This window comes from Cyprinus carpio, chromosome B3 (assembly GCF_018340385.1).
Source record: "Cyprinus carpio isolate SPL01 chromosome B3, ASM1834038v1, whole genome shotgun sequence".
NCBI lineage: Eukaryota > Metazoa > Chordata > Actinopteri > Cypriniformes > Cyprinidae > Cyprinus > Cyprinus carpio.
In genome coordinates, this window is record NC_056599.1 from 40,709,609 (window position 1) to 40,723,512 (window position 13,904).

Consider the following 13,904-nt stretch of genomic DNA (forward strand, 5'->3'; position numbering starts at 1 on the left):
ATCTCATTGGCTGCTAGACAATACACAAGTTTCATGCTCCTAGTTTTGCAATCAAATGGTGGTTCATAACGTCACAGAGCCTATTTAGCATAGCATGTGAGCTACATAATACAGTACTTCAAATGTACTTTCACTGCATTTCCTTGCATCTCAAAATAATTTGTTTATTACAGAATGGCTTTAATTTTCTGATTAATACCAAATGTAGTAAATTCGTTTAGACAAGGGTTATGTTTATATTGCATTACAGTTAAAAATAATTCCACAATTCCTACTGCATTTTTGTTTTCTTTTGTGTTCTAGAGAAGATATCAACATATATTTTCTCCTCTATTAACATGATTTATGTATGGAAGCAGAACTGTAATGATCCGTGATTTATCGTAAAACGAAGCATTAGAATTGGCTTTTTGAAGTATTTGGCTACAATGAAATGTTTCATGCCTTTTGTCTTTATTGTGAGACATAGACATTAATCACATGACCAGACCACAAGATCTGTATACAGCATGATAAAAATGCAAAGCAATTTTGAAAGAGATAGCCATAAATTGATCTAAATAATATTCCTAACATCAACTTGTTAAAGAACATGCATATGTAGAACTGTAATTGAACATGTTCAAGAACAATTTACAGGAGATTACACAGAATTATGAAAATGCCAAGAGAAGCTGTATGCATTGATTTGTGTAAGGAGCATTCAGGAAGCATCAGATCTGGGTGTCACTCAGTGCTGGCGGGTCTAGATTGATTTTCTTCAGCTTCTCCGTGATAGACAAGTACTGCTGGTTCCTCTCCTCCTCAGAGAGCGAAGACGGATTGATCTCCAGGAATTTATATGCATCTCTAGACTGAACACTGAAGACGCCTTGAGCTTTCTGACAGCACACACCAAATTTCTTCCAGTACTGAAAGATAGACATGCCACCATTAATCACATTTACTAAAATATATTTGATTAAACACATGGACATAACTGAACTAGTTTCAACTTCAATAAGGAGCTGCACTGATGATAATAATAATAATAATAAAAACACTGCAATGATACATGGGAAAAAAATCTAAAAAACAAAAAAAATCCTAATTTTTTTCATGATGATTTTAAAGGGTTAGTTTAATTTAAACTTTTAAAGCCAAGAATGGTTGTAAAGATATAATTAAAGTCATCCAAAGTCTCCAAATATTTAACCTCAATTTTAAGTTTTTTTTCGATGGAAAATAACCCCTCCTGCTGTTATCTGTTTATTCAGTTGGAGCAGGAGCCTGAAGTCCCACAGCTGATAGACTGAGAATTAGCCTGGAATTCACCTATGGTTTCTCTTACCATAGCCCCTTTCACACTGCACGTCGGACCTGGCAAATTGCCGGAACATTGGCGGGTCGACTTCTGTGTGAAAGCAAACACGTCCCGGGATTGATTCCGGGATTGAACCCGGGTCGGGGACCTAGTAACATTGCCGGGTTCAGTCCCGGAACGAGCGCTGTGTGAACAAAAGCCAGAACTAATGCCGTGTCGTAGACTCTTTTAGCGTGTTTTGAAGGCACATCAACGTTCGCGATGAAACAAATATGCGCAAACTGTAACGAAGCAGAGATCAGTTAGTTCCTCACTTTCCGCGCTGAAGCTGAGATCGTTCTCCAGCTTCAGTGAAAGTTAACGTGCCTAGCGTTTTCGACTCGTACATTACACGTCTCACCCTGATATCACGTGTTTTTACGGGACCTTTACGGGTTGTGTGTGAACGCACGCACATATTCCGGGTAATCACTGGCAGTGTGAAAGTGCAAAATCTAGCGACCCGGGTACAAATGCCGGGACACATTACCCGTGTATTTGCCGGAATCGCAGTGTGAAAGGGGCTTAAATAACTCAAAGCAGTAGAAATGTCTATGCTTGTGCCTCCAAAATGGACAAATGAAAAAATGATTACATGCAAAGAAAGATAAGGCAATCACAATAAAATATAACTGTACTTCACATTATGAAATAAAAATAATTCCCAAATGAATTTGTTGTATTGAGTCTCTTTTAAACCCAAATGACCCTTGTTTGCGAGTATAAACAATGAGGAGCCCTGATATGACAATCACACTCTCAAACACAAACAATGACAAAATCCTAAAAATATAAAAAAGAGACATTGTTGTATCCGTATATATTATTGAAGTGCAACAACAGAAACATTTTATATTAAATGCTTTTGAAAACATACACCAACAATGAAACATCTTAATTTATACATTTTTAAAATTCTGAGTGTTACAAAAAAATAATGCAATAATTGAATCAATTCTAAATGTATTAAATTTGATATCTAGATTCAACAAATAAAAGGTGACTGCAGTTACTGCAAATAACACATCTACCTCACAATATCATCAACCTATCCCAATACAATTATTTAACTCACAACATATTTCAGAATTTTTTAAACTGATAAGTGTGTAGATGCTTACTGTAGTTTTTATGTAGCAGAATCTTTGTGGGATAATGTGCCTTAGGCATACCCATTAATTACTAAAAAAAATTACATAAAAAATATGCTATATTTTTACTAGGCTACTAGTCAAAAAATGTAGTACAGTACTAATGTCTAAATGAATATTAAAGTGTGTAACTTGTGATAAAATGTAGAAGTAACACAAAACAAGTGACCAAAAACAACATAATATCCTCACATTTTTAATTTACACAACTATAAAACTTGATCTGACTTGATTTTGTCAAAAGATGGTTTTAATGTGACCCAATACATTAGAATTTCCTACAGTTTGTCTTGTATTTAATTTACAGAAGTGTAGATTTTCAATCTTAAGGTTATATAAATATGCTCATTTGCATATGCAAGTAAATAGCAAAGAAGATAAGTAAACATGTAAATAAAATCATAAACGTGGATAATGTTATAATACTGTTTATCTCCTCTTTGTCATTTCTGACTTGAAGATTTTAAAGTCACACGGCATCTTCATCTTATTCTAGTTAAGATGGTTATAACTTTCAACGATTAGACACTACAAAACTCTTTGCTTTGGATTCTGGAAAATATAGCATCAGCTGTACACTATTAATCAGAGTATACACTCACCTAAAGGATTATTAGGAACACCATACTAATACTGTGTTTGACCCCCTTTCGCCTTCAGAACTGCCTTAATTCTACGTGGCATTGATTCAACAAGGTGCTGAAAGTATTCTTTAGAAATCTTGGCCCATATTGATAGGATAGCATCTTGCAGTTGATGTAGATTTGTGGGATGCACATCCAGGGCACGAAGCTCCCGTTCCACCACATCCCAAAGATGCTCTATTGGGTTGAGATCTGGTGACTGTGGGGGCCATTTTAGTACAGTGAACTCATTGTCATGTTCAAGAAACCAATTTGAAATAATTCGAGCTTTGTGACATGGTGCATTATCCTGCTGGAAGTAGCCATCAGAGGATGGGTACATGGTGGTCATAAAGGGATGAACATGGTCAGAAACAATGCTCAGGTAGGCCGTGGCATTTAAACGATGCCCAATTGGCACTAAGGGCTCTAAAGTGTGCCAAGAAAACATCCCCCACACCATTACACCACCACCACCCGCCTGCACAGTGGTAACAAGGCATGATGGATCCATGTTCTCATTCTGTTTACGCCAAATTCTGACTCTACCATCTGAATGTCTCAACAGAAATCGAGGCTCATCAGACCAGGCAACATTTTTCCAGTCTTCAACTGTCCAATTTTGGTGAGCTTGTGCAAAATTGTAGCCTCTTTTTCCTATTTGTAGTGGAGATGAGTGGTACCCGGTGGGGTCTTCTGCTGTTGGTAGCCCATCCGCCTCAAGGTTGTGCGTGTTGTGGCTTCACAAATGCTTTGCTGCATCCCTCGGTTGTAACAAGTGGTTATTTTCAGTCAAAGTTGCTCTTCTATCAGCTTGAATCAGTCGGCCCATTCTCCTCTGACCTCTAGCATCAACAAGGCATTTTTTTGTTACCTCTCACTTACCAGAAACCTATAGTGATTTAAATTTTCTCCCCCCCTAACACTCCACAGGACTGCCGCATACTGGATGTTTTTGTGAGACAAAGTCTCCATTTTTCACACCATTCTTTGTAAACCCTAGAAATGGTTTTGTGCGTGAAAAAAACAGTTATATGTTAGTCCAGTAAACCGAGCAGATTGTGAAATACTCAGACCGGCCCGTCTGGCACCAACAACCATGCCACGCTCAAAATTGCTTAAATCACCTTTCTTTCCCATTCTGACATTCAGTTTGGAGTTCAGGAGATTGTCTTGACCAGGACCACACCCCTAAATGCATTGAAGCAGCTGCCATGTGATTGGTTGATTAGATAATTGCATTAATGAAAAATAAAAAAATATATCCAAATAATAAATAATTTAAACATATTATGGATAAACAAAAAAAAGTGAGAACTCAGAGAATTCATGCAAGGCATAATCAAATCACATCAGGAACATTTGCTCAACGTCTAACTTACCTTTGCTGCATCTTCAATAGAGCTTATGAACTCATCCTTCATGTCCTCCATGTCAACCATTTCTTCCCCAGCAAAGGTTCTATCTCTCAGCGTGCTCAGAATAGCATCCACCTTCTCCCAAAACTTTTTCAGATCAACCAGAATTTGCTGGATTTGAGAAAGACACAGCTGGACTTCCTTCAGGTTGTCAGGGTTGGGAATCTCACCTGGAATGATTTATGAGAGATCATTGTGAAGAACATGTCAAGAGCATAACATACATGCAGATGAGTTTACTGTATGTTTGTAACAATAAAATCATAGAGAGACGCTCACCCATCCGTATTTTACAGTTGGCCAGCTGCAGCTGAAGATCAAGCTGCTTGGTTTTGATGTTCCACTCTTCATTTTTCAGAAGGCTCTTCTCAGAGTCGAGTTGTTTCAGTTTTCTATCCAGATCAATGGCAGTAGGCTCCTTCATAGCATTTGGATAGCCTCTAAAAGCGTCAAGGAACTTCACAGTCCAGTGGCCATGTTCTTCCTGAAATCTACTGATGAAGCTATTCAGCTCCTCAGTGTTGTTTTTAATTTGTTTCTCATTCATCTCCACTTTGTCGACTACTTTTTTCAGATCCAGTTGGAGCTTGGCGACAGCAACCTCCAGACCCTTCATCTCATCAGATTTTTTATCTTTTTCTTCTTTGGTCTCTGCTTGTTCTTGATACACATCACTGGTGCATGTTTTCACACTTTGGTTGTGTTTATCATACCTGAATAATACAGTGCATTTCAAGTAAATAATTGAATACAGTGATGTGGTCCGGATTTCATTTGCACAAGACAAGACGCTGAACAATTTTCTTACTGAGGACAAATGTAATTCAATACAACAGTTCAATAGGCACTTTCATACCGGAGGAACCTTATCACAGTTTGGACATCAAATTTACTTGCAATTATAAAATCACCCATGTGTTTCCCCTTTGAATTACAGTTGCTATAAGATATTATAATATAAGATAATATTTTCACCTCTTCACAATGTCATCCACTTGTGTTATGATGTCAGTGATCCAGTCTTCAGCTTTCTTCAGGTACTTCTTCGCCAAATCGGGTTTGTTCTTCACCACAGCCGTTTTCAACATTGGAAACAGGGAGGTGACCAGGTTGGAACTTGTGCCGACACACTACGAGACAACATCAATCAGCAAGTTAATCATGTGATAGACTAGTATGTCATGACAATTCACAGTGACTACACAACCGTATACAGTTCAAAACATCGGTGAACAGTATAGTAACTTCTGAAGTTATGTGACTCTGTCATGACTAATTGTGGCTCACATCGTTTTTAGACTGCTTCTCATTTTTTTCCACCCAGTTGCATGGTATTCTAGCTTTGCCTTCTCTGCACTTTTCTTCCTGTGATGGACTGAAGCAAGCTCTATCTGTGAATCCAGTCTTTGCTGATTTTGATGAATCTTTGGAAAGACTCCTCTCGTTTGGCTCTCAACGAAGGCGGATGCATTTTCTCTCCCTCTCCTCCCCCTTATCTTCCCTGCTTGCTCTCTCCTCTCGTCTATTGTCTAATACTTGAGAGACTCTCTCTGCACTGCTCTCCAAACTGAAAAATCATGGATTTGATCAACTGGTCTCTCAACGCAATTGACACCATCTTCTCGATGAGAAGCTTGGGTTCGGGGGAGCCTGTCTGCCCTGCAGGAACGTTCGCAGCTGGCTACACGATGGACACGTGGGAGAGGTGGCAGGTCGTGTGTCTGGCGGCTCTTTCCGTGGAGGACATTGAAGATATCTACCTATTCAGAACCATGATAACAGGTCTTCTGCTGACTGGATTAGGCTTTGCCCTGGTTTATCGAGGAATTCAGAAAACAGGAACAGCTGTCCAAAACCTCACAAGGCTGTCTGTCATGATTGAAGCAGTTGGCAGAGCGATCAGCACTGAGACTGAGACTATTAACCGCAAAAAGGTTACCATTACGGAGAAGCTCATGGCTTTGCAAAGGAAAACGGATAGATTTGGAGACCAGAATGGACAAAGAGAGTAACTGTGTAAATTGGAATGCGGCTACTCGCCCCAAGACCAAATAATCGCAATCTTATCTTCTTTTGGGCTCCCCTGAACCAGCACTGGCCTCAGCCAAGGCCGCTGTTGGGAACAACAACTCCCCCGGAAGAGCACTGCAGCGAGACGCTCTTGCGTTCCTCCCTCCACTTCCACAGACACCTCCTGACTGTAGACTCTGTCTGGGACCTGATCAAGGCTGTCTACATGGCAACTTGCTGTGTTGCTATCACAATCTGTGGACTGAGGCACCTAGATTTGAATGCCAGCGTGGCGGCTCTCCAGGCCTACAAATACACAAATTCTTACATACATACACTCACACATATGCACATATATATACAGATATGCATTCACCAATATTACACATATGAACGTATACTTTATAAAACGATTGTGTTGCCATTTTCATTTGAAAATGTAACGTTCAGTATAAAACATATAACAGTGCATGTGGCATTAACTAGGTCTACTATACAGTCATGCACAGAAATGATTAAAAACAGTGACAGACAGCACCTTTTGAAAGTTAATCACAGCATCCACATAATCCAAGTGTTAAAGGGGGAAAGACTCTTTCTGAATAAACATTTAAATCAGAGGGCTGATAGCTGACATTGATGGTTATGATGAATTAGGCCTCATACCCTCAGCAGAAGGGCTTCAGAGGATCCGAACAGCAGTTGTGTTTCAATAGCTTGATCTCTGATCAGACGCTCCAGCTTTGGGAATCCTCCCAGACTCAGGAAAGTCAGGTGATAAAGGAGAGCCGTTCGCTCCGCAGATGGAAGAAGCTCCTGAATGAAATCTGCTTTCATTATAGCATTGTCTTCGGCAATCTCTGAAATATTTCAAACATTTGTGATGGTTAACACCCATTGGCATTCAATAGCTAATGGATGAAAAAGCATACTGTACAAATAAAAGGCTATTCTGGTTTGAACTTGTTTTAATCAGTACACTCAAACAAAAAAAAAAAAAAACTTCTTGGTTGGTTTCAACCCATGGATTGAAACCAAGTCAGCAATTGGTAGGGAAAATTTTTTTTTTTTTTTTTTTTTTTTTTTGTAGTGTAAGGATCCAAAATATGCACTACTAGGGACTCCCTGCAGAACTGGGACAAGAATCACAGTCATAACATTTTAAAGGGAACTCACCCTATTTCCAAGGCCCTGGTTACACCTGTTATCAAGATGCATATTGGTTAATCGGATCACAAGTGGACGAAGGAGACACGTACATGTTTACACCTGCTGTCTCTTTTGTCCACTTTCAACCACTTCTGTCCTGATTACTTGGAGGGGAGGATTTATGGGTGAGCAAATGAATGGGCGCATACAATTTACATATAAACGTGACCGGAGACGGCAGAAAAACATACTGACAGCAGCGGTTTTCATTTATGCAGTGTGTGTTAGAAATCCAGAATGGTGAGAGAACATTGTTTTGGAAAGGATAAACGTACCAAGCACAAACTTATCTCTTAGCTGAAAATGTTGTAATCCTGTCTGGCTTGCATGCTTTTGTGGCTGTTTGGACACATTCGACCACATGAGCGTCTACACCATGAACACAATCCGGTCGAATACATTTTCAGCTACCTCTGGAAGTGGTTGAAAGTGGACAAGCTCAAAACTTTTCACACCCCGTGATTAGCGTCGTCCAACAAAGACAGGAACCCCCTATATGAGGGCTGCCCCCCCATCAGAAAAATGAAAAAAAAAAAAAAAAACACCTAAAATTATGAATGTGAATCATAAATGAGTATAATAGGTGTAGGTATAATAAGAAGTCAAACGAGCGTGGAAACCAAATGGGGGACAAGGAGCTTCAGTAGAACATCAGTGAACTGCAGTTAGATGAGATGCTGTCAGGCCATATGTCAGTGAACATGAATCTTCCTGTCCTGCCAGCCATTATACTGTACTCGTAGCACATGCTCTAAGAAGTGCATGCATAAATGTGCTGGTGCGGGCTGTAATTAAAGCGCTATATCATATTCAAACCCAAATTAAACTACGAGTATGCAACATTGTAGTTATGTCTTCAGTTAAGTCATGAAGTTACAAAACATGGTGATTAAAGCTGCCTTAAAACTGTGCACGCAAGTATTAATTTGTCACATTTACAGCAGTGTCAGAGCCGAATCAAGTCCAGCAGCGGCAGTTCTTAAAGTAGCAGCAAAAATAAACTAATATCCAGCTGCTGTGATGTCTGTCAATCAAAGAACAAAATTAAAAAGAGGAAATCAATAACTTCTGTAGTTTTTAGCTTTATTTTTATTAAACTTTATTAAATTAGGCTATATTTTCTTGCTGAAGGGCACAGGTAGCTATAGGCTATATGACATTTATTATAATGGGTTTATGTGAATATTGTTATAAGTTCACTTAAATTAGAAGTTATTTTTCTTATAAGCCTTATAAATGTTAAATTGATAGTTCTCAATTATACTCTAATGTTGAGTAGTTATAGTCAATGGTTTAATATTAGGGAAAAAATCCATACATCAGTTGGTATCAGTGATACTTTCCTGATGGCATTAAACAAATATAAAAAAAATATACTTTGTTGTTTCTACATTAATTTGAAGATTGAATATGAAATTATTGCAATATAAAAGTATAATTAAAAACGTTAATGTTAGGTGGGATTTTCTGGTCAACTAGTAGTCGTTCACTGTGTACGTGCATGTGTGCATGTTTTCATACGGATTACATGATCAGATAATTTGCTTTCCATTTAAATTGGTTCATTTAAAAGTAGACACTTCACTCTCTATAGATATATTTTTTTATGTCTGTAAGCAAAGATATACACAGAGTTTTGCACTCAAGTTCACAGGCAGAGACAGCAGAAAGCACATCCCTTTTGCTTTCATTATTTTTTATTTATTTTTGTATTTTTTATTTTTTGCTGAATATGATGTTAAGTGGCAGATCAGTGGGCTTGCAGCGGTTGAATATCTAAATAAGAGACATCCTCAGTCCCACACCAAACCTAAAATACTATGTGGAGGACGCAAAATAATTTAATATTTATAATATGACCGCGTGATGAGCCTAAGAACCGAACTAATATTTAACTCTTTCCCCACCAGCACTTTTGAAAAAAAATTCCACAGATATTTATAATATTCACAAAAAAATTATATCCCCCACTATAATAAAAAAGAACATAGCATCCACTACAATAATTAAAAAAAAAAATAAAAAATCAGTTTTATTCTAGCTTAAAGCATTCTTTTTTTTTTTTTTTATCAACACTTGAATATTAGATAGGTTTATTTTTTTTTTTACCAAAAACTACATATGGATAATATAAAAAAAAAAAAATATATATATATATATATATAAAGCAGAAATCCAATATATATATATATATATATATATTTTTTTTTTTTTACCAAAAACTACATATGGATAATATTCAGTGAGATTATCAAAGCAGAAATCCAGTAAATCGTTTTCCATCAACACCTCCAAAGCTTGCACAGACATATACCACTTCCTGGATCAACATTTTACTCCGTAAAATTATGCAGTTTTCATTTATATTCTGTCTATTGCTGATGATCAAATTATTTTTCATATACATCTGTTAACGTAAGAGATCACTCGTTTCTCCATCCTGTTCACATGTGTTTTTGTTCGGGAGGTTTTGTACTCCTTCAGAAGATGTGTAATAGCACCCTTCGAGTGTACAACAGTGGCGGGGAAGCATTTTCTTCAAAAAGATGAGATAACTCGTCAATGGCGTGGAAAGAGTTAAACATGGTCTCCATGCCATGTACACATGCTATGTACATATATTTATCTATCCGTACAAAAAATTGCTCTTGAGAATTTTTTTTTTATTGTCCCCTCTACTGTTAGATTAAATCTACGCCCTTGATATTAAGTAATGATAAGGTAAACATTATGATTTATAGTGTTACCGATGACTTTTATGATTGTGTTTGCTTTGTTTCAGAATAAACATACCTAACTCTCCAGAGGTTTCTGCAATAAAAAGAGAAAATACAGAGTGGCATCAACAGTGAAATGAACAGCTATAGCTACAAATAGAACATATTCATGTGCTAACATAACTACCAAAAAAGAGACTACCATCAGTGTTTCTAAATGAGCAGCATGCACTGCAGCACTGTCTTCTTATGTGTTTATCAGCTCAACGCAACACAGCTGTAAGGTCTGTGCCAAGGTTTCACACCAAAAGACCACATTTTACGTAAACAAAGAATCTATATTTTCAGGTCATTTGATGTGATTGGTGAAATGACCACATCTCAACAGTAGAGCAGATCATAATAAAGTTTTAAGAGTTTAAAGATATTTTGTTGATTTTGAGGGTGTGTCCTTCCTGGGGTCTTTCATGTAAATACCACATGTATTTATGAGATGTAGTGGAGTAAAAGGAAATATAGGTTTTATCTAAATATTATGTAGTAAAATTTTTCCAAAGTAAACTACAGATATGTATTTTTGATTGAGTAAAAACACTTAAGTACTGTCCACCTCTGCACAGAACTGTTATTTCAGGCTAAATGAATGTGTTTAAATTGGAAGTTGTCTTACCTGTGGTTTTAGCCATGTTTTCTTAATGAACGTTCACTGGCAGCATCCAACTGTAAGGACTCTAAAATAATGAGAAAAGATGTGATGTAAAAAGAATCAACAAAAAATAAGCCTAAAAAAATTTTGTAACCGAAGGTGTGAATTTACAATCACCTCATTTTTATATTATATTTTCAGTAATCAGATAATGTTTTTTAGTACACTGAAAAAAATTGGTTATTGGTTATGTTTACTCAGCATGTTAAATAAACATGACTTTTACATGAAAAAGTTACATTTTTTGATTTAAGTTCTCCACTTATATTTTTAGTTAATCTGACTTTCATTTATCATTTACACAAAATTGTTATATTTTCAGAGCTCAACAGAATGTTTAAAAAAGTTATCGCACACAACCAAAGCAAACGCACTACTCTGAAAAGGGAACGCGATCGTGGCTCAGGCTAAAATTTAGACAGGGGGCCCAGAAAATCTAGCGGCACCCCTGCTTCTGAACAACGGTAAAACCAAAACTAAAAAATCAAACTCTTCTAAATCTCAAAGCGCACATTAAACACTATCAAGTCTTTCTCTTTACTGAAAGATACATGAAACAACACTTAACTGAGAAATTACTCTCAAAATGCAGTTTTATGCAATGCATGCTGGGAAATTATTCATGTAATCCCAACTTGAATGGATTAAGTTACATACATCAAAAATATGCAAGAAATGCTATTGGGGTATAAATTCCATAAATCAGTGCTCTTTGGATTCAGGATTTTTGTAATTAATCAAAAATTAAGAATGCCAAGGCACTTGAAAATATAATGAAAAATAGAAAGTCTTTATGTCAGGTGACACCCTAATGAAGGCTTGATAGCCACAAAGCATTGTGTACTTGTGATTGTTTTTAATGTAAAGCCATGTGAGAATAAAGGCTTTTTATTTTCATTATATTTTCGGGTGCCTTAGCGTTATGAGTTTTTTGACAGTAAGTTACATGGGTGAACATAAAAAATGATGTTGTGACAAATGTTTTTAAAAATTGGGTTGGAATATTGTGTTTAAATTAAGTAAATTGGAAAGCAATAAAATTCTTTTTTCAGAGTAGGGGAGCGCGGAGCACGACCTAACACTTTGACGTTCTCAGTTTGTGTAAATCCACGTGGGTATAATTATAAGAGTATTATTTTTTAGCCACATTAATTTCACACTTGTCTAGTACAAATATGTCACTTTGTTTCACTGTAAACATTTTCCTTTATTTAACTCAAAAAATCGAAGTGAAATGTGACAACATGCCCAGTAGGTGGGGTACATTGTAACGTTGTAACATGACCATATATCACAGTTTAAAAAGTTATCTGATCTAATGAAAAAATATATATACACAAGACAAACTAAAATATTATGTCAATAAAGTAAAATGATTAACCTTTCAAATAAAATAATGCCATTTTTTAAGAACTAAAAATAATCTAATTTTAGAGTCTGACAACGAACACTTTCTAACCGTGCTTGAGACAGCCCTGATCGAAACACACAGCTGTACAGTATAGCCTAGTTCAAAACAATGTGACCAAATATATGAAGAAACACAGACATACACTCCCCTCCCTCCACGCACAGCTCTCACACCGGACACACAAAGGAGCCAAAATGCTTTACATTAAACATTGATTGTCTTTATTCCCCTGTTTCTCGTGGCTTTTCATTAAAACTCAAAGTAAATACTGTAAATTATATCGCTAATTTCATAGAATAACATAGTTTAATAGTAGCGGGGCACATTGTAACGAAGTTACAACATTCGCCATCTGCACAACTGGAATTTAAAACTGGTTAGTGTCTTCTGCTAGTTAGCAAAAAGCATTAAAGAACTATCTAAACTGATAAATAACAGATTTGTCTCATTTTAAATTAGCACTAAAATTTGAGTTGAGTACAGAAATGTACTTTTACTATGGCAAGTTAAATATTTAGCAATATCTCCAAAATATTTTTAAGTTTTGGTGCACTTTTTTTCTCTATATAATGTTGATATGGTAACTAGTAAATGCCGTTATGCTAGCATGTGTGGAAATATTGAAACTAGGCATGTTAAAACTAACCCCATGTAATGCACATGCCGTGATTGATACAGTTTTAACAACAACAAATAAAATACATCAATTTGGACTACAGTGTACTAATAGTGTTGTACTCACCTATGGTGTTTTCAGTGTTCTTTTCCAGCTGTCCTCCAACAAACTACACCAGCCTAATATACAGTAGTGCTGCTATAGGGCAGGGCCTGCTGGGGCTATAGCTCCGCCTTAAGTTTGCATAGCGCTGGAAGTCCTCCTAATCATTTTCTAATAATTCTCCTGTTTTTTACTTCCGTCAGTGATATAAAAACTCATTTAGAATCCTAAAAAATAAAGTTTTAATGAATATGATGTGTTTTGTAATATTATGAATGCAAACTTATATTTCCTACTGACACATTACAGCAAAAGATGCCTGTGAGACTTCTGCACAGTACTTTATATGTGACCCTGGAGCACAAAAAGCAGTCATAAGTATCACAGGTTTATTTGTATCAATACCCAAAATCAAATTTTCCATCCAAAATCAATTGGATATTAAGTAAAGATCATGTTTCATGAAGACACTTTGTAAATTTCCTACTGTAAATATATAAAAACTTCATTTGAACAACTTTAATGGTGATTTTCTCAATATTTTGACACTACAGGACTGCTTTCAGTGCACAGACCAGGCACGTGCACAGGTAGGGCTC

At 36.6% G+C, this 13,904-nt stretch overlaps 1 protein-coding gene across 3 annotated transcripts; it reads right to left on the reverse strand.

Annotated features, from left to right (window-relative positions):
- Positions 1-431: 431 nt before the first annotated feature.
- LOC109112541 lies at positions 432-13,410 on the reverse strand. 3 transcript variants are annotated; one of them, XM_042721001.1, is made up of 8 exons: positions 13,330-13,410; positions 11,141-11,201; positions 10,547-10,564; positions 7,211-7,404; positions 5,510-5,664; positions 4,814-5,247; positions 4,499-4,704; positions 432-911 (listed from the first exon to the last, which is right to left on the reverse strand). In XM_042721001.1, the coding sequence occupies exons 2-8, from the start codon at positions 11,154-11,156 to the stop codon at positions 714-716; spliced, it is 1,221 nt and encodes a 406-aa protein (XP_042576935.1). In that variant the 5' UTR covers positions 11,157-11,201; positions 13,330-13,410; the 3' UTR covers positions 432-713. The 3 variants fall into 3 exon arrangements, with proteins under 3 accessions (XP_042576935.1, XP_042576936.1, XP_042576937.1); XM_042721002.1 differs by lacking the exon at positions 13,330-13,410 and adding an exon at positions 7,721-7,745; XM_042721003.1 differs by lacking the exons at positions 10,547-10,564; positions 11,141-11,201; positions 13,330-13,410 and adding an exon at positions 7,721-8,840.
- Between the last annotated feature and the right edge of the window lie 494 nt (positions 13,411-13,904).